Genomic DNA, 23,688 nt, shown 5'->3' with positions numbered 1-23,688 from the left:
CAGACGGTCTGGCTGCATTTCTCTCTGCTTGACTTCTGCTTACAAAATCCTCAGATCCTGCTGACTGCCCTTGAATTGCAGCCTGGCCTGTCTTGTGTACGGTTGATAAAGAGACCAAGGGAAACACATACAAAACCCTCTTTTCTCCATGGTGACTGACTTGGCTCTCTTTTAGCTCTTGCATTTGTGAGTGACTTTTGCACAACCACCTTTTCCTTGATGGCCCCCCTGCTGCTTCTTTTTGCTGCTCCTCCAGACAGAGATAAAAATTGGGTTTAAAAGAGAGGAATTATGTCAGTGCTAGATACTACAAACGCCACTATTTCACAGCTAATATACATACTATATACATAATAAACCAGCACAATCACTTCTCCCATTAAAATGTTTTGAGCACTCCAGGTATGGATTTGGCCTTCCACAGCTACCCCTCTCCCTGGGCACTGCACAGGGCAGGGACAACTCCCAAAAGCCAACCTGGATGCCACCACCCATTTTGGAAGCCAAGAGATTTTAATAGTCCAGCTGTGCCGAAGGGGTGAGGGCCTGGCAGAGGCAACACGCTGCGGGATGCTGAAAGGTCCCGGCCGGGCCTGAGGGTGAGGAGTAACATGGCCGCAGCCTGTGTTGGAGTAGGCCGAAGCGCACTCAAATCCGTACGAAAACAGGATTAATGCTTCCCACAACTCCCCGGACCGATTCTTTTGCACACTGCGGGGATGAGGGCATCCCGGGCCCCCCTTCCCAGCGTGCCGGGGGGCGGCCCGGCCACTCCACGGCCCGCCCCGCCGCTCGGACAGGCTCCGCCGGCCGCGCTGCCGCCCTCCCGTTGCCACGGCAACCTCTCTCTGTCGCTCACCGCGCAAGCGCGGAACTCCGCCGGCCCAGTGCGCATGTGTCCCAGCCCTGCGAGCATGCGCATTGGCTGGGCCGGCCGTTGCCGTGGAGACGGCGTCGCCGGAGCGTGGGGAGGGAGCGCCTCAGCCGCCATGAGCTCGGAGCCGGGGCCGGGCCTGGGCCTGGGCCTGCCCTTCCTCCCGGGCTGCGCCTTCAGGGACCCCATGGTGAGCGCAGCCGCCCGGCTTACCTTGCCTCCTGGGGACCCCCTACCTCCGTTCCCTCGGGACACCCCCAATCCCGGCCCGACCTGGCCTAGCACGTCCCTCCCTGAGAGCCCCCCTGAAAATCCCCCTGAGACCCGAACCTCTACCTCCCCCACCTGCTCCAGGGACCCGTCAGTGACCTGCACCCTGCCCGGCTTCCCCCGGGGGACCTGCTACCCCCTGAACACACCTCCAGGGAACCTGGTACTCCCTCAGACCCTCCTCTAACTCCCCGGGAAACCTGGTACCCCTAAACTCACCTGATATTCCCCTGGGGGACATGTTACCTCCTGAACCCACCCCGAGAGAACCACCTATTCCCTCAGACCACCCTCTAATTTGCCCAAGAGGCCTGCTACCTCCCAAATTCCCTGAGGGGGTGTCCTGACAACCCATGTTCTTGGGACCTGGTACCCCTCCAACTCACCAGGAACCCTTCAGGGGACCTGGTACCCTGTGAAGTGACCTCCAAGGGACCTGGTGCCCTGTAAACTCCTTTGATGCTCCCCAGCACACCTAATACCCACTGAACTCTCCCCCAGGGGACTTGATGTTTCCCAAATACCTGCTGAGCTCACTTCTAGGGGACCTGAAGTCTCTGAACCCACCTGGTATCCCTTGATCCCACCCACAGCAGACCTTGTACTCCCTAAGTTACACTCCCAGTGTAATTTAAAGTCTGTTCCCAGGGGACCAGGAGCCCACCTTCCAGGGAACTTGGTGCTCTTAATCTTGTCCCCAAGGAACCCATTGCATTTTGCACCCATCTGATAACCCCTGAAATTATCCTGATAGCTTTGGAGATGTGGGTTCCCCCAGTTTCATTTGACACCCCAAAAACTTTCTTATAACTGCAGAACTACTCTCTGCAAACTCACCCCATGGAGATACAGTACCCCTGAATCCATCCAATAGTTCCCCCGCCAGTCCATGTGGTACCCCAAGAGAAGGCGCATCCCCATATTCACGTTACAGTCTTGAAACCTGATTCCCCCAGGGAAACTCCTGTTTCTCTGAACCATCAGTTTTCCCAAAGGGATGTGTTCTGAACCTGCTACTCATTCTGATACTGCCCTGAACCAGGACCCTTAAACGCACCTGATATCCCCTCAACTGACTTGATATACCTCGGAGAACCAACACTTTCCAAACCTCAGCAGTCCTCCACTAGGAATTAATCCTCAAAACCATCCCAGCACACCTAGGGAAACAGGTATGTCTTGGACCCACCCACCACCCTTAAAGGGACAGATACACCCTGAAGTCACCGATCTCCTGGCCAACCAATACTCTCCTGATACCCTCTCCTCCAAAGCTCTGATACTTCCACAAATGCTCTCCTGGTATGGCCTGGAGAACTGAATCCTTAATAGTTCATAGGGAATTAATGATCTGGAACCTGAGAACCTGACAGGCTTCAGAGCACTGGTATCCCTCTGCAGAACCGATACTACCACAGCCTCCAGGATACTGCCAAGGAAGTGAGACCCTCTCAGCTGGTTCCTTGGAAGAAGTAGTGTCATCCTCATCCTCTGCACTTGATACCTAAATGAGGAAGTAACCTCTCCTATTCCCCATTCCTAATGGCCCACACACTGAGGGTCTGATAACACCAAATCCTACCAATATCCTCTTGAGGAAGCAGTTCCACAGATGAGAACTGATACTCCCTTAGTTCCTTCCAGTAGTGTTTCAGAGCAGCTGACAGCTCTGCCCTTCCTTCTCCCTGGGGAACTAATATCTCAAGTTTTGACACCATTGCTCAACTTCAACTCAATGCTATAAATTCCAGTTTGAGAAACCAATACCCTGACTGCCTCTTTCAGAAGCAATGCTCCCAGACTTTTGTAGGGAACAGATAGACCAGGGCATTCCCCTGGAGCTTCATATCCTTAAGAACAGGCTCCTCCATTTCCATAAGGCTCCATATGCCGAGTGAGACCCCTTCTTCCCCCTGTTCCCTCCCAATACATCCAAGTTGCCTGGTGATCGGGAGAACAGGGCCCCAGTATGCTCTAGTATACCAGGATAAGGAACCTCATATACTTGCATGTGAACATTCGTCATGGGACATGGTGTACTGAAAAAAAACCACAAGACGACCTTGGGACAGTACTACTTGTCCTTGATATTCCTATTGAAGACTGACACCTCCAGAACAAGCACTTCCATGTCTTCCTGATACGTCCCCTAGACTGTGCTCTACAGAAGAGAGAACCTCTTACCAACCCAGTCTACCCTTTGGCAAATCTTCTCAAGTGATGGTGAGCCCTGCTGCAGGTCAGCCCACTCTGCTCTTCCCATATCACTCATGAAGCCTCTCAACTTCCCAGGACACAGACCTCATGCTTATTTGATGTTCCAGCAGAAATGGTTATTCTCCCAAAAGAGGAAAGCTTCCCTTCCATCTCCTGCCGCCTCAATGCTCCTGGTATTTCTAGAGGAGGCTACAGTATTTCCTAGGTACCCTGTAACTCCTCAGACGGAGTGGGGAGGAACCTCTAAAGGATCGTAACACCACCGAAGGGACCTAGTGCTCCCTTAGGAGGATGTTGTCCTATGTTCCTTAGACCAGTGGTGGTGGTGTCACTAATACCTGTTTGACAGATGTGCTCTTGACAAGGACTGTGTCATGATGGGCCTTGGTAAACCCTGTCCAGACCATTCTGGATGCTTTTATGGGAACCCAGCTGTCTCTGTTTTCCTAAATAGCACCCTCTCTTTTCTTTATTCTGCTTGTGTGTGGATTAGGGCTACCCAAGGATAAATTGTCACTGTACCAGTGTTAGTGGTGCCTTCCAGCACGAACAGTCAAATTATTTTCTAAGTCAGTGACGACTGAGTTCTTCAACAGTAAGTGGAGTCATTTACTCATAACGAATACTCTTAATCATACAGTAATAAAGGCTATCTCAGAATTATTGTCAGCTTAATAATATTATTTCCTCAATATCATTTATAATGTCTTGGAAATCTGCAACGCAAATTTCTGCCCCTAGCAAAATATTATTTCCTCTATCAGTAAAATCCTGTCTGCGTTAGTCATGTGAATGCTTTTACTGACTTCAGCAGTGCTGTGTGTATGTAAGAAACACCCACGGGACTCAGCGAAGCAGATCGTTATTTTAGTGTAACCTGAATTATTGGTAATGTTTTGATAGTATGAAGTACTGATAATGTTTTAAGGAGATCTAGACTCCAGAAATGGCTTTACAGTGTTCCTCAGGATGAGCCCTAGTGAGTGCTAGTAACTCATTTTGCCTCAATTTTCCAGTCTATAAAATGGGCATTGTGAGACTTGTTTTCCAAGGGAATGCTGAGAAGTGCTGAAGAAAACCTCTGTGTTCAAATAAGAAACTATTGTCATTGCTTAGTGCTCATCTGACAGAGGAACAGAGGCACTGGGAGGGGGAACAGTGTTTGCATGGAGCGTTATAGACTTGGCAAAAAGAAGGAACTTCATTCAGTGCAATGTCTTCAGATACGAATTGGGAGCAACTAATTAGGAGTTTACATTCTGGGTTTTCCCTTTTATATTTACATGAGTCACCTGATACTGTGAGATGTTATCTGGCATCCATGCTTACTTGGGAGAGCCTATCAACTTTGGGAGCCTTATGAATTTATGTGGTGTTTTCTTCAGGCAACTGTGGGCCCTTAAAAGCCCTTGCACTTCTGACGAACACTGATATTGCCCAATTTAAAGACAAACTTCCTGGTTTTCCCTCAATATTTTTCCCATAGCTTTCCTTTGGTATTTATTTAACAGAAGGAAATGGCAGTTCTGTGGCAGGGCTAATGTTTATAAGATGTTCTGTTAACTTGTCTTCAGTAAGCTCTCTTGTTTTCACCTGAGCCTGTTTTCCTAACTGCTCTCCCCACAGCATTGCGAGATCCGTAGTACCAGTTTAAAGAGAAAACAGGCAATTGTGTGAAATTCAAGTGGGGCCTTGAAGGCATAAATAAGATTAGAGGCTTAACCATGAAGGGTGAGGGAGGGGGCGGATAAGAAGTGGCTCACATGCCTGAGGTTGGACAGATTGCAAGTCTGGGTCTAGAAAAGGAGCTGAAGCTTGTTCCTTCAGCGCTAGAAATGCAACAAATACAACTCTGTTTTACTTGGCAAAAGTCAAGGTAAAGTCAGGGATTTTATTATCAGGGACTCATAAATTCTCCTGCTTTCTCTGGAGCATTAAGTGTTGAAAGCCCAGTGGGACCAGCCAGGCACATGCTATTTCAAATGCTTTCAGGATTGCAAGTGAGGTACCAGGCGTGGTGGACTGTACTGCAAGTTGAGTACCTTAGTGTCACTCAAGTGCGATCCTAATCTTCAGTAGCGAGGAACAGGACTGGGCTGACAGAAATCAGGTCCTATGCTCAGCTCTGACATTTTCTTGTTGTGTGTCCTTAAGCAAAGCAGGGACCTTCCTTTGCCATCTGGATAATTGTTTAGATTGAAGAGTGGCTCAGTAGCTGACGTCAGGCAGATAGCAAAGATAGGTGAAAGGCTGCAAGAAGCCCAAAACCAAGATTAAACCAACAAAACTAAAAATAAAAGATGACTCCTATAGCCAACATTATACAGTGCTTACGTGGGTAGAATTCTTCTCATTTCATCAGGCTTCTCATTAATCTGCTATAGGGTCTTACACTGTTGTTAGAATAGAATAGAGTAGAGTAGAGTAGAATAGAATAGAATAGAATAGAATAGAATAGAATAGAATAGAATAGAATAGAATAGAAATTTCAGTTGGAAGGAACCTACAGCGATCATATAGTCCAACTGCCTGTGTGATCCTTGCATAGACTGTGGAGAGAGGTGGTGAAACAGCTAATACACTTTGGTAGGTTTCATAATTGCAGTTCTGGGAGCATGACACACCTTGATTTAGCCCAGCAAAGAAAATCCTGTGACTATCATCCCCAGGAGAGGGTTAACAAAATAAATAGCAATGGAAAACACAGAGGGTGCACAAGGTGTAATAGTCAAGGGAGCACTGTAAGGCAGTAACAGAGTGAGCTCACATGGTGCTCTGTACTGCCATAACACAGAGTAGGGAACAAAGACTTTGTGAGGTAAATACTAAGGCAGATGAAGTGCTGTCACTCCATTCTAGGCACCGAGAATGATGGCAATAGGGAAATTAAGTGATTTAAGCTTTTGAGGAGTCTGTACCAGTGCTAGGATTCAAGTTCACTCTGCTGCTTTGTTCCTCCAGCCACTTACTGTTTTTTCAGCCTTCTTGATCTAAGTTTAAAATCTGATTGTAAATAACTGCTGAAGTAAGTTATAATAAAATGCTGGGGGCGGGGGGCATTCTGGATATTATACTGTTTTACTGTTTTTCTGTGCTTTCAGTAGCTATATCTGCTAAGTGCATGTAGTATTTTAACAGCTGGATTTCCTTCCACAGAAAACATCTTTTCATCGGTCCCAGACACTGGGCTACAAAAATGGATTTGCCTTTCCTCGGCTGCCAACAGTGGGGATCGGCAGGGAGCGACTATATGTGAATCAGCTTTCTCAAGCTGAATTAGATGAAATATCCAACAAGAGACCCACGCTGACCTATGGGCGAGCCAAACAGGCTCCACCTTCAAGCTTCATTCCAGCACATGTGGCTCTTGACAAAAAGGTATAAAGAAGCTTATTCCAGGAATATCGTTGGCCAAGTTCAGAGACATAAACAGTCAGCTCCAGGGTTCATGGGACAGTGTGCAGCAGTTTTCAGATGCCACAGCCCTTAGTCAGAGACAGCTGAACCCCAGACTGAAAGAGGCTTTCTTTGCTCGGGAGGAGGATTATAATACGTAAACGATGTAAGACATTCCCCACAAGTTACACTAGAGCATTTCCAGCAGACGTTGGAAAAGAAGTTTGATTAACTCTGAAAAGCTTCAGTTTATAACCGTTGCCCTGTAAACCACAGCTTGGCATTCTGCGTTTCCAAAACTGTATTGAGATTGTAACTGAGCTTAAACTGTGAAAGACAGTCTGCCATGAGGACCCTGTTAGACTGTTTAACTGCGGTCTCTCTATTTCTGCTTGTGCTTGTCACCGCAGCGTGTTACAGCCTGTACTGCCCCATTAGTACTTCCTATCTCGGTGATCGTATCGAACTAGGAGGTGGCTATGTGTCTGCTTGGAGCAATCCTGAGCTGACCCTTGATTTTACAAGTGCCAGTCGCACAGACGGCAAACTGGTGCAGCCGCAGCCAGGGAGGGAGCAGTTGCTGCAAAGCGTGCGAGGCTCAGCAGACTTGAGTGTGTGCAGGGGTCTGCATGCTGCCAGGCGGGCCTGGAAAGGCAGCGTGCAGCCAGCCCATCTGTGAGACAGTCTGGGGAACAGATGTGCTCTGTTAATTACTGAGGCTATTCCTTCAGAGTAATGTAGATGTTGCCGTTTAATCTGTCAAATACTTCTCTGCCCCTTCATTCAAGGCAGAGTAGCAGCAGGGGCCCCAGTGCTGCTGGAGGAAGTCACGGTCCCTTTTGCAGCACTTTTGCTGGCTAGTAGGAACTCGCTGGCTTTATCATCACTTAATTACCCAGGCCTCTGGGTTGATGTAGGCTGGGTATACAAGGCCTGATTGGCCACCTACATCCTCTCAGGGGCAATGAATGATCTTGGAGGGAATATTCCTTATGCTTCTGCCAAGCACAGGAACTGTGATATTGACTGGCTTATTTGTCTCCTCCTTTCGCCAGCACAGATTAGCTTTTGCTGAAAGATGCGGAGTTTAAAATCCACAGACGTGGTTGAACTCTTTACTAAAATCTCCCGGTAGCTTCCCTAAATCAGGGTCTGCAAAGCTGACAAGAGTAAAGAAAGCCGTGTATGTCGGTAGACTAGATTACTGGCAGTAACCAAGCACCCGGCAGTAGGTGAAATAGTAGGCGATCAAGAAGGAGTAGGGAAAAGGCTGTATTTTTTACACCTGTCTCATGTGTAACAAATTTGTATAAGGCAGGTCTTGATAAAAGCCCTCATGATGCCTCTGCCATCAGTTACAGATTAGGGTACAGTTGGCTTTGATGATTTTATAGGTTTCAAACCAGTAACTTTGCACTGCCAAAAAACATTACAAATAATAAATTATTTGTCTTAATAGACTAATCATGGTGTTCAAATTGGTTTTTTCTCTCTCCTGTTGGGATATTGCCCCTTTGGCAGATTTTGAAGTTTGATGCCTATTTCCAGGAAGATGTTCCTCTCTCCGCAGAAGAACATTACCGGATCCGCCAAGTGGGTATCTATTACTATTTGGAAGATGACAGCATGAGCGTCATAGAGCCTGTTGTGCAGAACTCCGGTCTTCCTCAAGGCAGACTTATTAGACGCCACCGGGTGCCCAAGAATGACCGTGGGGATCACTACCACTGGAAAGATCTGAATCGGGGCATGAACATCACCATGTATGGGAGGACGTACCGCATAGTCGACTGTGACCCATTCACGCAGGTGTGTTGCTTGAACAGAGAACACCGACACAAAGAATCGCAGGAGTTACAAGTGGCCAGAGCTGTTAGAGTCCGGTAGTCTGCATCTGTAGCTTTTGCAATAAGGTTGTTTGCAATCTTTTGTTTTGCTTTTTTGTGGAGAATTCTTTCTTCAGATCAATGGGAAGTTCAAGGTGTATTTGCTGAAGGCACATTAATTGCTCAGTATTTTTGCCTCAGGGCTGCTGGGAGTCCATCCTTTGTCCTCAGAAATACTCCTTACAGTACAAATTCTAAGCTTATGTCTGTGTGAACAGAATTGTTCTAAGCTCATTTCTATATGTACAACAGTTTAACTGCTTAGAGTCTGGATGAAACATTGTGCATATATGAAAGGGAAATTACTGATCCTTACTCTTTTCCGACTTAATACTCCTCGGTTAAGAATAGAGGAAGGGAATGCAGTAAGAAACTCTGCACCATCTACAGCCAAGCCAGAAGAGCGGTCATGATCTGTGGGTTGAGAATCATGGTATGAACTGCCCTTTCTAAGAGAGCTTACTCATTGCCTGCTTTTCTGTTTCTGGGTATTTCTGTACCAGTAAATGAAATAATAACAATCCAGTGACAAGTAATAACAAATACCAGTATAATGGTATCCTGTTAGATTGTCCCCACTATAATCTCAGCCCTGGTCAACTACTATTGTTCCAAGCAAGTCCCAGGAGTGGTCCAGGAGTTAGGATGCTCCAGGGACCATTCCTAATAGGTGAATTACGTGCAGCCAACCTGTCCTGGAGGCTGAGAGAGTTGAGATGCAGGCTGTTCCTTGCCAGTTGGCCTCAGTGCCCAGGAATGTTCCCATGCATGTGTAATATGTTGGTATATATGTGGCTGTTGTGGGCCCAGCTCTGCTGCAACTGGATGACTGTTAAATTCAGTTCACATCAGATGAAGAGCTGGTTCTCATGTTAATGTTGGTTGGTTGATAGAAAACATGAAATCACAGAATTGATTGAACTGAGCTATGTGTGTCTACATCTCAAGGCCAGTGGTTTATTTATCATTAACTGGCATCCTCCAGACCAGAAAATAGCAAATCTGAAAGTGTGAACCTACTTTGTGAGTCTTCAGGGTGATCTCACATGCCTGTTGGAGATGTTTGCATAGGTGCTTCCTGGGATGAATGTTTTCATGGGGCCACTTCCCAAGGCCAAAAAGGGAAGAAGTCCATTGACTTCAGAGGTTGTTTTGAGTGACTGATGTGAGTACACAAGTAATACCATAGAGTTTGTTGATGCATCCAAGGTAAGCAAAAAATCTCTTTATAAACAAACAGATTGTCCTCTTTCTGTGGCAAAAGTACTCCTCCTGAAAGGTGGACCAAAGCTACCCCTCTGGCACATATCCTTGTGGCCTGAAGGGCCTCGGTGGGCCTAGTGTGGGTAACACTAAATTCCACTGTCTGACATATTGGAGAGCCCTACGTCTCTTGCAAATTCCAGCTGACTACATCCACGGTTATGTACTAATTTAATTTTTGTCATTTGCATAAAAGAGACCAATTGACAGTTATCCTCCATTTAAAGCCCTAAGGCCAAGGAAAGCTGTGCTGAAGTAAAATCTGAGTTAGGATGTTGAGGACAGAACTGCCCTGAGTAATTAAAGGGCAAGCAAAGCTAAGCAGCAGCTTAAACAGAAACATCCTTGGTCATCTTCTATGGTATTTGCTATTGCAGTAGAACTAATACTCCTGCAGCCTGGTGGTCTGTGAGGAATGAACTTGCAGTGTTCTGACAACACTCAGCCCGTCTGTAATCTCTAGTTACCTCTTACCTTCAGAACTCACGCCAGCATTAATACCTCAGACGACCTTCCTAGGTGTTCCTGGAGAGCCAAGGAATTGAACTGAACCCTCCAGAGAAAATGGTTTTTGATCCTTACACAGAACTGCGTCGGATGCCTATGCGAAAGTATATCACACCATCAGATTTCGACCAACTCAAACAGTTTCTGACTTACGACAAGCAGGTGAGAGAGCTGGTAGTGATTACCCACATTACAGACTATATGTTATGGAAACCCGAGTCTTGTGAGTGTCTACAACCTTACTCATTCTAAAAAAATCTCAGTCCAATGAACAGACTCCAGATTTGCTCTTTGGCTTTAGTAAAAAACAAAGTCTTTCATCTTTTTTGCTGGGCTTTGTGTCTTGTGAGCAGCTTCTCTGGATTGCAGAAACTATGCTCTAGATCCTCCATCTCTCTCTTGCTTTCTGTTGGGATGAGATAAGCTACTTATCTCGGGAAGTTAGCAGAGAGGGGCAGATGCAGTTGTAATATGAATGGATATGTTGTATGCACTCCTGTCTTCTCCCAAAATGTTGATGCCAGGTACCAGAGTGGATAATTTCAGATAGACACAAGTGCCACTTGCTCTGACTGAATTCTCCCTCTGCACACAGATGACTAACACTCTCCTCTCTGCTCCTCTGGATCTTCTTCTTTTCATCTAGAAACAATGCGAGAAACCCTATAGACTACATCTATACTAGAAAATAAAACAGGACCAGGACATGACCTGAGTTCATATTGTCCCTGGCCAGCTATCAATCAAACAGTTCCTGGCCACCAGCTAGGTGTTAGTTAGCACAGGCCAGGATCATATCCAGTTGCCATTTTGGATGTGGTCACCCTGTTTTGGGGGGAGCAGACAGGGTTTCTTTTGGCCATAGCTGCCATTTTACTGCCAGTTTAGCCTAAGCGATTCAAGTCTGTGCTGGGCCAACCCTGCCTGCAATGGCTCTTGGGCTGGCTGTTTAGGAGCTGTACCTTGGGGAATTCTTGAGCACTGCAGTGTGAGGAGTTTGATTTCTTGGCCTTAAAAGATGATATTTCCACTAGGCAGAAACAAAATGGGTTCTGCAGTGAGTGCAGCTTCCTCAGGGCTGCTGAGTGCATTCCCCTCTGCCTTCCTCAGCATGAGAGTAGTAAAGAATTGGCCATGAAACCTCTAAGAGGTTTAAGAGTCAAAACAAGATTCTGTCTTCTGTATTACGTTTCATTATAAAAATCACTTCCCTTAAGCCTACTTCTCTACTCATTCCTGGGCAATTATTTTCTGCTGCTTTTTAACCACTTCCCCCCATTTTTCCTCCTGCAACCTGAACTAAATTTCTTGTCTTAGCATAAACTGTTCTCTCTCACTTGCTGCTGTCAGGGTAAGCCAGCTCTCCAGGCCCCTGCCGTCCTTCCCACTGCTGCCACAGCAGCCCATTCATTCCAGTACCCGCAGTACAAGGGCTTGCTTCTTCTGTACCTGGCAAAGATTGCTGAGATGCCTCCAATCACCCAACCCATTTCAGCTCGCTTCATTTGGATAAAGTATTAGTAATTCTAATCCTTGTCTGTATTCTCTGCCTTTTTTTTTCTCCACCCCAGGTCCTTCGCTTCTACGCCACATGGGATGACACTAACAGTATGTTTGGTGAGAATCGGCCTTACATCATCCATTACTACTTGGCAGATGACACAGTGGAGGTTCGGGAAGTCTACAAGCAAAATGATGGTAGAGACCCGTTCCCAATACTGATAAAACGCCAACGCTTGCCCAAAACCTTTGTGGACAAGAAAAGTAAGTTTAGACTGGCCAGCACATCTGTCTAAAGTGCCTTGGTGGGTAGACATGTATGTGGTGGCTGTGTCAGAGGTACACTGAGTCTGGAGAATTTTTGCTGAGAACACACCAAGTGTCATCAGTTTTTGGCCAAAGAAAAATTCTTTAAATGATGACTAAATTCTTTATCTTTTGGGAAACAGTAGCACGGTGGCAGTACCAACAGCTTTCCAGAGCTATTTTTACAGCTTGCTTTTGTATCCCTTTTCACTAGGAAATGTTAACAAACATCTTTGTTAATTGATTTATTTTTCCTTTTGCTCCCTCGTCCTTAGAGACCTTTCCAAGCTGTGTGCTGGAGATCTCTGATCAGGAGGTACTTGAGTGGTACACAGCTAAAGATTTTGCTGTCGGCAAATCTACCACCCTCCTTGGACGCACCTTCTTCATCTACGATTGTGATGAGTTCACGCGAAACTTTTATCGTGACAAATTTGGCATCACAGACTTCCAGCCAGTGGAAATAATAGATAAGAAACCACTTGAGAAAGTTCCACAGGTACTGCGTACAATTTCTCAAAGGGAGGGAAGGAAGCAGTCGGTATAAGCTCTCTCTTACAGTAAAGTGTAGGTTCGGCTTAGTATGAGCCTGTAGTAAACAAGTTCAGCTTAAAGAAAAGAGCAAGTAACTTGAAAAAGACAAGGCAAGAATGGTCATAATCGATATAAAAATGAAAGTCCTCTGAAACTGTTGATTTCTAATACTGTAGATGACAAAGTACTTGCTAATAGTGATAGAAGGAACTCTGGTTATATCTATACTAGAAAATTAAACAGCATCAGGATTTGGTTTTGTCTGGGAAGCCAAGTGGCATGCTGCACTCATACTACTGAACTCTCCTTCACCCTCCAAATCAGGGTGGCTAAGTCCACACTGCCTAATGGGGACGGTCACAGCCCTTGCTACCTCCCAAACCAAGCCTAGGAACGGTTTGGAGTGCTAGCTGGCCTGGACCACGAACATGATCGGGATTAGGTTAACAGTGTAACCATATAGGGGATTGAGTTCCTGTGCACAGGAAGGTTTAGTTATTAGTATAGACATAGGCTCTTCATTCAGAGAAATTATCTGGCTTTCTGACTTTCAGATTTTCTTAATTGTTTTAAATAGTTCTGTAATTAAGGGATCCAACACATGACCGGGCTAGTAGCATCTCTACTGGGCAGGATGTCACAGCTATTGCTACCTGGTGACAGAAGATTTCTTTCCAAACAGATGGTTTCTGCTAAGCTGTCTTGCAAACTTTGTCTTGCTGTTAGTTTCAGCTGTTGATATCTCCTCTGGATGCAGGTAATTCCTCCCTATAATGGTTTTGGAATCCTCGAAGACTCTCTTCAGAACTGCTTTTCTCTGCTTCCAAAACCTCCACGGAAAGATATAATTAAAATGCTAGAGAATAACCACAAGGTGCTGCGATACCAGGTGGCCCTGGTAAGTCAAGTCCTTGATGGTATAGTGCCAGCTTATGTTGTAGAGTCAGAAGGATGAGAGGAGCAGCCTGCTCAGGCAAGGCTGTTAGCAAACTCTCCTCTGTGCTGGTGAGAAAAGAGAGTTCCCCAAGCCAATGCGAGTGTCCCTCAGGGGATGCCGTTGGGTTATTGTGTACTTGCTGTGACAATTAGTAGCATGCAAAGGTAGCAAAAAACAAGGCCAGAGTGTACAAAACAGACATGCTACAAAACCACAGCCATTTATGGAATAACTCCCACTGACATCAGCACGTGACAGATGGCCCTAACTGAAACAGCATTGCGACTGGGCACTGTGCCTCTGCCTGCCTTCAACTGCTGCCACAAGCACGAGCTTGCTGTGTCTCTGCTGCTGGCTCCCGGCACCTGTCCTTCTCCAGGTTAGTCCTGGCCACAGCAGCCAGCAAGGGGCCGTGCTAGCAGAGCAGCCAAGTGCCAGCGCAGAACCCGGGCAGCCCACGGGGACGGTGCTTTCCACCCACAGCAACAGCATTCAGGCCCTGGCCTTTGTGCCAGCTTTACAGTTGGTTTATGCAAGGAGCCTCTGGCACGTCCAGCAGTAGCAATGGCATTTCCTGTGCTGCCTGGTGCCTGCCCTCTCCAAACACTAAGGGCTGATTTCTTTTCCCTATTGTGCAGGAGCTCCTAAAGGTCACAGCTGATGAGGTCAGATCCACTTAATTTTAAACTAAGCAAGTAAACCCACTGGTGTGTCAGGGGAGTGTTTTCCTGTGACTAAGAGCTGGAAGCAGCACCAACCTCTCTCAGGCACTCATTATAATGAAAAATATAACTTTAATACTGATTTTTACAGCTAGTCTCTCTCTGTGATGAATCATTCCATGTAGGATATTCCTTTCTCTTGGATTACTCAGTCTGTGGAAACACTGAATATACTTGGTCATTGCAGCCCAGATTCTGCTTCTGTTAGCCTGACTAGAGCAAGTAACCTTTGAAATTCAGATACTTAATGCTGTCTGGGGCTTTGTTATGTTGTCAGCATATTTGTAGCTTTTGACCTACATCGAGTGCTTTGTTTAGTCAGCTATAAAAAAAAAAAAAAAAGCTATGAACTCTGGGTGCTTATGAGTGGGTTACTAGGTGCTCCTAAGCACCCCAGGTAAGAAAAACCTGGTTGAAATGTTCTTTTCCAAAGCCACTACCTTTCCTCTAGGAATCACCAAATCCCGAGGACAGAAAGCGTCGCTTCATCCTCTCTTATTTCCTCTCTAATGACATGATCAGCATCTATGAACCCCCAGTCCGTAACTCTGGCATCATTGGAGGCAAATACTTAGGAAAGACCAGAGTCGCCAAACCAGGCTCTACTACAGAGAATGCCATGTACTATGAGCCCTCTGACCTCACCATCGGTTCTACAATTGAAGGTAAAATCCAGCCTGGATTGATAATGGTCTTTGAGCATTTGTCTTCAGTGCCTGCTCTGATACGTCATTTATTGCACGGACAGTGCATATACCTTCCTTTACTTGAAAGATCCGTTCCTTCTGGGTTTCATCACATTTGAGTTTCCCTGTCACCAGCTGGTGTACGTTAATATAACTCTGTTACTATCAGTGTTTGAACCTTTGACATAATTAGGAAAAGAGCTATATGTTCTCCGTAGTACGTGTTCAGTTTACATTTTGGGACCTGCCAGAATTCACAGGGTTAAAGCTATGCTAGATGACTTCCAGTAGCAAAGGCCTATCCTGTAAGAAAAATCTATCCTGTAAGGAAAATAAATGTAATACTGAAATATTAGAAACATGCCAGTGCTAATGGGGGGGAGTCGTTGTAGGAACAAGCACGGGGCCTTTGCTCTCAGCAGCTGCTTTTCATGCAGCAAAACTCCCTTTGAGTCAGTGAAACTATTCTCACTTCAAAGACTGAAACAAATAGCAGAGCTCGCTCAAATCTGAGCCCATGCTGAAAGGCAAGTAACCATGCTCTCTCCTGGATGATGAAGTGACTTACCCATGCTGAAAGGCGAGTAACACTGCTTTCTTTAATGCCTCTTACCCAGTGTTTGGCCACAGGTTTGTTATCACTGACGCCGATGAATATGTGCTTAATTATATGGAGAGCAATGCAGAGAGTTTCCCTGCAGCAACACTGCAGTCCCTGAGGGATCATTTTCGCCCACGGCAGGTGGTAAAGGAGACTGCCAACAGGTAGGCTTCAAAGGGTGGTGTTGTGGAGCTAAATGAGACTCAGGGTTGACAACGAAGGGGATTTCCAGTGGCCTCCATGGGCTCCAGCTTGCTGTCTAATGGCTGCTCGGCTGATTATTCAGCTCCAAGAGCCTGTATCTGGACACGTATGGAGGGGGTCAAGCGTGTACAATATAATGTTGTGGCTGCTGCTGACCCGAAAACCTTGCTGGACAGCTCTGGCTCAGCAGCAGAGATACCTGCAGCTAAAAGCACACAGTCATCTTATCCCAAAAGACAGTAGTTAACTGTAGCAGATGCTGCTAACAGTATCTGCATGGGCCACTAGATAGTTGCAGGCTCAGCAAGAGGGTTGGTGAAGTCTTTTTTTTTTTTTTTTTTTTCTTCCATTTGCTCTGGCTGCGCTTATCAGCCCATCAAAGCCTAGACCACATCCTCTTTTTTAGCTGCTTGGACCCAGTTTGGGTCACCCAGTAACAACCCTATTACCTCACAACACACTTTGGAGTCAGTCAGTATCATGGTAGTTGAGGGGCTCTGGTTGAAACTAGAGTTGCATACAGTTCCTGGGACTGTGTGAAGCACACGAGGAAATGTTCCTTGTTGCAGAGCACTTGCAGACAGAAGGTGCATGGGGGAAATGTCCTGCAAAGCGAAAACAGTTTACCTAATGCTCCAAGATCAAGACTGAGCTTCATCTCCAAGTCCAAGTTGAGATGAGCTTGCCGTAAAAACCAAGCACCCCAGGAGCCTGCTCTGTATTCAGAAATACAGTCTGGCCAGCCATGGTGGGCAGCCAGCACACGAGTGTCACGGTAAGGCTGCCAGAAGTAGCTTTTACATGAAGTCCTGTTCTTCCTTTCTTCTACAGTGACATCCCCATGCTTGGGACCCACAAACAGGAACTGGATGAATTAATTGTGCAGGTTCAGGAAGAGATGAAGCTCCATAAGTACTTAAACAACAAGAACATTAGGGAGGCGTTTCTTCAGTGCGACAAGGATGGCTCTGGCATCCTGGACCAAGCAAAATTTTTAGCTCTTTGCAACAGCTTGAGTGTGCCGACCGATGCCATTCTTCTTAACAAGGTCAGAAGGAAGGAGTGCTGTGCATATTGAGTTCCCCTCCTATAGCTCTTCTACAAACCAACCTTAGCCTGGTGAGACCAAAAGCTGCTTTACCCTACAAAGGGGAACAACTTCAAGAAAAACACGAGACAGTCTCAATTCAGAAGGGCCACTGAGCTGTTGGACTGACCCTGTCTTACAAGAGAACAATTGCTGTCCTCTAAGTAAAGGGAAGAGATGTTACCTAGGTTGCCCCCCAAATGACCAGTCTAGTGTTCGGCTGCACAGTTTTGTCTCAGGGATGAGCAGAAGAGGTTATATATCATGATAGAGATCAGGCATAGGCTGCCACAGAGCCACTGAGTGTCTGTCATGACTTAAGGTCACCTGGGCTTGAGCAGAGGTGACACTGAGGTGCTTAGGGAACGAGCCTTAGGAAAGCTTAGATACATTCTGGATTTAACAGCAATGGAATTGAAGTTTTGAGAACTAAGTATTGTACCAAAAAAAAAAAAAAAAAAGGAATCATAACCACTTGGTTAACACAATTGAAACATAGGCTTGCTGGGCACTATGAGCAACAGCACGTGGAGATCACAGTCTGCATGAGGGAAGCTGGAGAGAAAAATTCATGCAGCAGGGATGGAGGATCCTTTCAGGAGTATGACTGGCAAGGATGGTTTCTTAGCATGATGTGGTAAGCAGTAGATTAGTGGCCAATAAAGGCAGACTCAGAGTTTAAAGAAATCTAGAAATCAGAGGGAGTATTTCCCTTGCTAAAAATCCCCAACGTTTTCTAAACCAGCCAAACATGAGCATCACAGCCGTGGTTAGAAAGGTGCCAGGCAGGGTATTTAGGTCTCTGGATGTGCACTGTGCCTCTGACCAGCACCCAGGGTTCATCAGAGACCGCTCTGCCCTGAGGAACGTACAATGTGGTGACAGTCCTTCCTGCTTCCATTCGGAGAATGGGAGATGACGTGACATGCCCAAGAGCACGTGGAGAACCTGTGACAATTGAGGCTAAACCCCCATGTTTGAAGCCTCACCTAGGACCTGTACGCTAAAAGCATCCCTCTTCTCTCTTGAAATCTTAATAAGAGTGTGCCCAGAGCCCTCAGAAGTGTGGCAGTGCCATAAATTAAACATGTGGCAGATAGTTAACTACTGTCTGGATTGGAGACAAGCACAGCTGTCAGTCACACAAGAGCAACCCTAGTAAATCTGTCTCCAGGAGACAAGGGGAAGAAGAATCCTTTCAAGGAACTGTGATATTAGACCTTTTTCCATCTCCCTGGGTGTCAGAAAGAGATTAGTTATGCAATTAAAGAAACAAAAGCCCTCTTTCTTCCCCTTAAGCACACAAAGGCTATAGCTCTGTAACACAATGCAGGGTCAGGCACGGATACCAGAACTGGCTCATTAGTAGGGCTGTAGCTGAGCTCAATTATTTGCATCTCCCCTTTACGCCATGTGCACACACTAAAGCGATGCCAGTGAAAAGTAGCTGTTCGGATATGCTGCCCCCATCCCACTTTTGGCAGGGATTTCTATGGGGTTTCTGAAAGATTTGCTGTGGCCTATGTCAGTTTGTGGTCACACTTTATTTTTTGTGGATCTATTGCCACTGTGGTGATACTTAGAAGGCATTCAGGATTGAACTCAAACACTTTAACTCTTCTCCTTGCATAGATTAGTGTCATCTATAAGCATTCAAGGTTACCTGTGATTCAGGACTACTAAGGTGGTAGACTCTTCCACACAGGGGAATAAGATCTTCTGCTCTGTCACACAAGGAGCACCTCTGGGCACTTTCTCCTAAAAAAAGAAATTTGCACCTTCTTCCAACTCTTTATGTTGATTGCTGTTTCTTTTTTCCCCCAGCTTATTGACCTATGTTCTTGTGGAGAAGACAAGATAAACTACCGTGACTTCCTTAGAGCCTTCCCCTCATGATTTTTGCCCAGAAGCTGAAGCACAAAACCAGCAATAAAATTCTTAGCTGACTTGACTTTAAGACATTGTACTTCAAAAAGGATTCTCTAGTTTTCACCTTTGCTTCACTCGCTCTCCCCCTTCCATCCTTACTAGAGCCAGCTAACTTCACCCTCACTTTGTTAACTTTTTTTGCTTCCAAACCTCTCCGTGCCCTTTTAGCTACCACCAAACTCAACCTCGCAACTGCTGGGTATTGAAATGACACTCAGATGAGAAACAACTTTGGAGAACCAAAGCCAGATTCTCCTGTTGCTCTCTCAACTTTTTAATACAGTACACCAAGGCTTGCTAGAGCTAAAGCTGTCTAAAGCCTGGAGTGATAACCACTCTAGATTTCTCTCATAGCATCGAAAGGGGCCTTTCACCTTCAAGCAGTGAAGGCTGCCAGTTTAAATGTTAGATCTTCTTGCAATGCCGATGATAAGAGCCCTGCCGTGGATCACAATAAACTCATGCTTGCTAGTCTGAATGTACGCAAATCATGCATGGCTACTATAAAAGTGCTAATAAATCTGTTTTAAATAAAATTACCTCATGTCTGGAATATCTAAGGATTAAAGAAGTGAGGGGGGAAAGCCCCCACAAAACTGTGGTTCTGGATTTAGAATCATAGAATAGAATCACAGACTGGTTTGGGTTGGAAGGGACCTCAAAGCCCATCTAGTTCCAACCCCCTGCCATGGGCAGGGACGCCCTCCACTAGCCCAGGTTGCCCAAAGCCCCATCCAACCTGGCCTTGAACACTGCCAGGGAGCCAGGGGCAGCCACAGCTTCTCTGGGCACCCTGTGCCAGGGCCTCAGCACCCTCACAGGGAAGGATTTTTCTTTACTTGAAATGGAGTGGTGAGTTTAGCTCTCACATAGCTATGGAGATATCAGGGGTCTGTACACAAATCTGCTGACAGTAGCTTTGCATTTTTTAACAAAAGGTTGGGAGAACAGTTTTGGGACTGAGATACTATCTAAACCCTTCTTACGCAACCTGTCATCTTACCAGACAGGTCCAATGAAAAGGGAAAACTAGCAGTTGGCATAGCAGTAGAGTTGTGACGCTTGTGCTCCGCACATTGCTCATCTCTCCACGAAGGTGAACGTGGCAGGGACCTTCTCACCCCAAATGACACCTGCCAGGTATTGCCATTGAGCACACATGCAAGGCAGCTATCACACACACAGTAGAGAACAGAGCTCCTTGGAACAAAACGCTTATTTAAATCAGCTTTTGTGCTGTGGATTCCCACTTCTCCACATGACAGGTCGCTCCTGCCTCCTCTTGTTTGGAAAGGTCACTCCTCTTCTGGGCCCGTTTTGTGCTGCTGCTTGCTCCAACCAAGAATCACTACAGCTGTCTCTGGTCCACCTCGGATTTCCAGGCACGGCTCGGCATCGTGTGAGGTGCCCTCCAAGCAGCAGCTGACAAAAGCTAACTTCTAAAGGCCACCTTAATCAGCTTTTCCAGAGACCAAGGACTTACAGATGAAATTACTGGAACTTTAGGCTGTAGAAAAGAAAGTCCAAAACTTGTTTCCTGCACATGCTATAAAACTGTAACCTAATACTCAGCCAAATCATGTAGCATGCCCTGCGGCCAGCGGCAGAAAGTATACAGTTTAGCTCACCATAAAGTATGCACCTAAACCACATCAGACAAATCATATCCTACAAATGCCCTTATCCTCCACTCCCAAGGATGAAGGCAGCCACGGGTAACTAACTCAGAAGCAGCTGCCCATGCTGTAGACGTGGGAAATGCGAGAAGATGAAGCCCAACTGTGGGGTATACAAGGACACGAGATGCTGCACCCAAGGGAACAGACTATGGCAGGAGAGAGACAAGCACAACCCATCGCAGCCCACTGCGGAAGCACATACAGCTTAGCAGAGCGATAAAGCATCAGCGGACAGCAGCAATGGAAGAATCTATGCCTTTTATTTATTTATTTCAGAAAAATACTCTTGTTGAGTGTGTCACAAAAGTCATTTAACAACAAACAACAACAAACAAAATTCATACAAAAATTTAAGTGACAGGAAGAATGAAAAATTTCAGAGACTGTTCCTTCCCTCCACCCCCTCCAAAATTAGGAAATTTGCACTAAAGCATAAATACGGAAGAACAGAAATTTTCCTCGAGTTCCGTTGCTGAAGTTTGGTCCATCGAGTTCAACATATTCAAAGAAAAACTACGTGCCTCTGCCTGACTTTTACAACAGCCACTCTTCCCCGCTGCCAGCAGAACCCCACACACAGCCCTGAGGCAAAGTAACAGACTTCACAGTTTGAGTATAAAGCCTGCCAAACCATCTATCACAATCACGTAAAGTCTACCAGAAGGCTGGAAATCCAACCCCATCATCTCTATCTACTGCTGAGACAAGTGGGGGTCCATCTACCAAGATTTTGTCTAAGGGAAGAGACAGAGGCTGCTGTAAACCCCCCTGCACTGCGGTAAAGGCAGGGTATCTGCAGGCTTCAGGAGTCGCTTGGAGGCAAGGGGGAGGCATCCCAGAGCAGTCCTTCTTCCCTCCAACCAGGAAGCCTACCAAAAATACATTTTCAAATGGCAAGGTGAGGGTAAGGGGACCTACAGGGGAAGCGGAACTTGTCTTCTTTACTACTAACCCAAACGTGATGAGTAAGAAGAAATGATATGATACGGTTCTATGAATCCTAAACAACAAAAAAATAACGCAACCGTAATGCCCCGTAACATGAGTCACTCAAAAATTACACGTGAAATGCTACATCTGTTCTTCCTCTGCCCCCTTCTCTTCCCAAGCCCATTCCCCAACTATCTAAGACAAAAAAAGAGAGCACTACTGCTGGTATTTCACAGCTGGTCTAGCCTAGGGCAGGAAAACACCATGCTTCACACCAAAAATCACAGACTACTCCATCCCTGACCACCTTAGGTTGGATAACGGACACAGATTACAAAAGCAGTCTCAAGCCCATGGGAAGGGTGCGAGCAATAACGTTACACTGGAAGTAAAGACTTGCAGGTTTGCATCATCTCTGACACTTTCTGCACTGCTGTAGACAAAAGCTCCTGTTTGGGGTTGGGTCTTTTTTGCAGAAGACACAGGGCTTGACAAGATGGGGCACCAGAAGAGCATCCACTCAAAGCAAGTGGACTCACGGCATCTTTGTACAAAGAGCGGTCGAGGAAAGACTGACCACTAAGGGCTTGCAATGAAAATACTCCGTTTGGGAAAGAAAAAGCTCTTTGGGCTGAAAAGACAGCTCGGTCTGCTGGGAAACGACACGGACATAGAAGCAGTTACTGCGGGCTTGCAGCCGAGGGATGGTGCTCGCGCTAGAAGACAGAGACAGAAGCGGCCTGTGGCAGCCCCTCCAACGGAGGGTGGATTGCAGACCTCTGGGATGACAGCGCATACTGCCTTGCAGCAAAGGCTCAGCTCAAAAAAAAACAAACCAAAAAATCCCCAACAAACCAACAACCAAAACCCAAAAAGCCACCCAGGGGTCCTGCCACGTTTAGGTATAACAGAAGGATGGGGATTTCTGTGGACTAAATATAAGGGAGGGCAAAAAAAGGCCCATCATCTATAGGTTTAAAAAAAAAAAAAAAATTAACACATGGAAGTGCTTCCAAAACAAACTGTCCCTTTTACTGGTAGCTCTATCAAAAAGAAAACAAAAAAACCACATAAATGTAGCATATGTTGTACATATGTCGTAAAGAGGGAGGGCGTTCAGCTACTGATATAGTACACAGATCAAGCGTACGAGAGACTACACGGCAACATAAGGCACTTGGGATACAAAGCATCATCAGCTACGTTACGAAGACGCAGGATTGTGCAAGTGGAAAAGCTGCCCGAGGCGAAGCAGGCAGGAGGAGGAATCATTCAGCAGCCAGTTTTTTTGGGGGACCGTATATGTCACCTGTGAACAGAGTCAATACCTCAGGTGCTGCGAGGCACCGGCTTGGCAGAAAGGACCGGCTGAGGCTCCGGAGAGATGCCGGCCAGCAGTCGCTCTCGGAGGGCACGTGGCAGCGGATGGCTGGGGATGGGAAAAGGCAGGAGAAAGGAAAAAACCCCTCACACCAGACCTTTTCGACACCCTCCCTAACATAAAGCTCTTCCCACTGTCCCCATCACGTTGCATTTCGGGTACTGCCGATGCCTCTGAGCCAAAAACGTTTGTTATCTACCCGGCAAGGGCAACAGGGAGCAACTGCAAGGTACCACCAAGGGCTCTGCTCCAAAGTCTCCTTCCTCAGTTCCCCTGAAAAAAGGAGCATCCCTCTCCCACTGATATCTCTCATCTGACACTCAGAGGTCGTGGGAACGGGGGAACAAGTGGAATTTGACCAACTGTCCTCGCGTCCCTGCGCATTTTCTCCCTCTGGTGCCCAGCGTTAGCTGGGGCTCAACAAGGAAAAGGGAAGGAAGGGAGAAAAGACACAGGAGGAGGAAAAAAACCCGACCCGACTCAGAGAGGGGCATAAAAATCAAGTGTCACCCGTTCCCCAAAACACAAATGATGCGATGGATGACTGCGCCAGCCTCAAGCTAGAACGGCACTTGGAGAGAGCCAGAGTTCAGCTACCCGAAGGGTTGAGCAAAGGGCACGCTAAGGACCACGCGCCTCCCTCACCCGCAAGGAAGGTGGACCTCGATCCTGGCTTGAACATCAAAAGCACCCCAGCTCCCCGCAACCCTGTGTCCCCTCTTCTCGCCCAGCCAAGGGTGCGTGCCGCTCGTCGGCTCCTGCCGCGGCAAAGAACGAAA

General features: G+C 46.6%; 1 protein-coding gene across 2 annotated transcripts; it reads left to right on the top strand.

Moving 5' to 3' along the window:
- Positions 1–922: 922 nt before the first annotated feature.
- EFHC1 (EF-hand domain containing 1) lies at positions 923–19,455 on the top strand. 2 transcript variants are annotated; one of them, XM_075750403.1, is made up of 11 exons: positions 923–1,064; positions 6,518–6,739; positions 8,279–8,566; positions 10,426–10,575; positions 11,985–12,177; positions 12,495–12,718; positions 13,511–13,651; positions 14,864–15,077; positions 15,716–15,863; positions 16,735–16,951; positions 18,815–19,455. In XM_075750403.1, exons 1-11 carry the CDS (start codon positions 990–992, stop codon positions 18,884–18,886), a joined length of 1,944 nt encoding a protein of 647 aa, XP_075606518.1. In that variant the 5' UTR covers positions 923–989; the 3' UTR covers positions 18,887–19,455. The 2 variants fall into 2 exon arrangements, with proteins under 2 accessions (XP_075606518.1, XP_075606519.1); XM_075750404.1 differs by lacking the exon at positions 13,511–13,651.
- The last annotated feature ends 4,233 nt before the right edge of the window (positions 19,456–23,688 follow it).

This window comes from Balearica regulorum, chromosome 3 (assembly GCF_011004875.1).
Source record: "Balearica regulorum gibbericeps isolate bBalReg1 chromosome 3, bBalReg1.pri, whole genome shotgun sequence".
Taxonomy (NCBI): domain Eukaryota; kingdom Metazoa; phylum Chordata; class Aves; order Gruiformes; family Gruidae; genus Balearica; species Balearica regulorum.
This window is presented reverse-complemented; position numbering and strand designations above follow the sequence as displayed.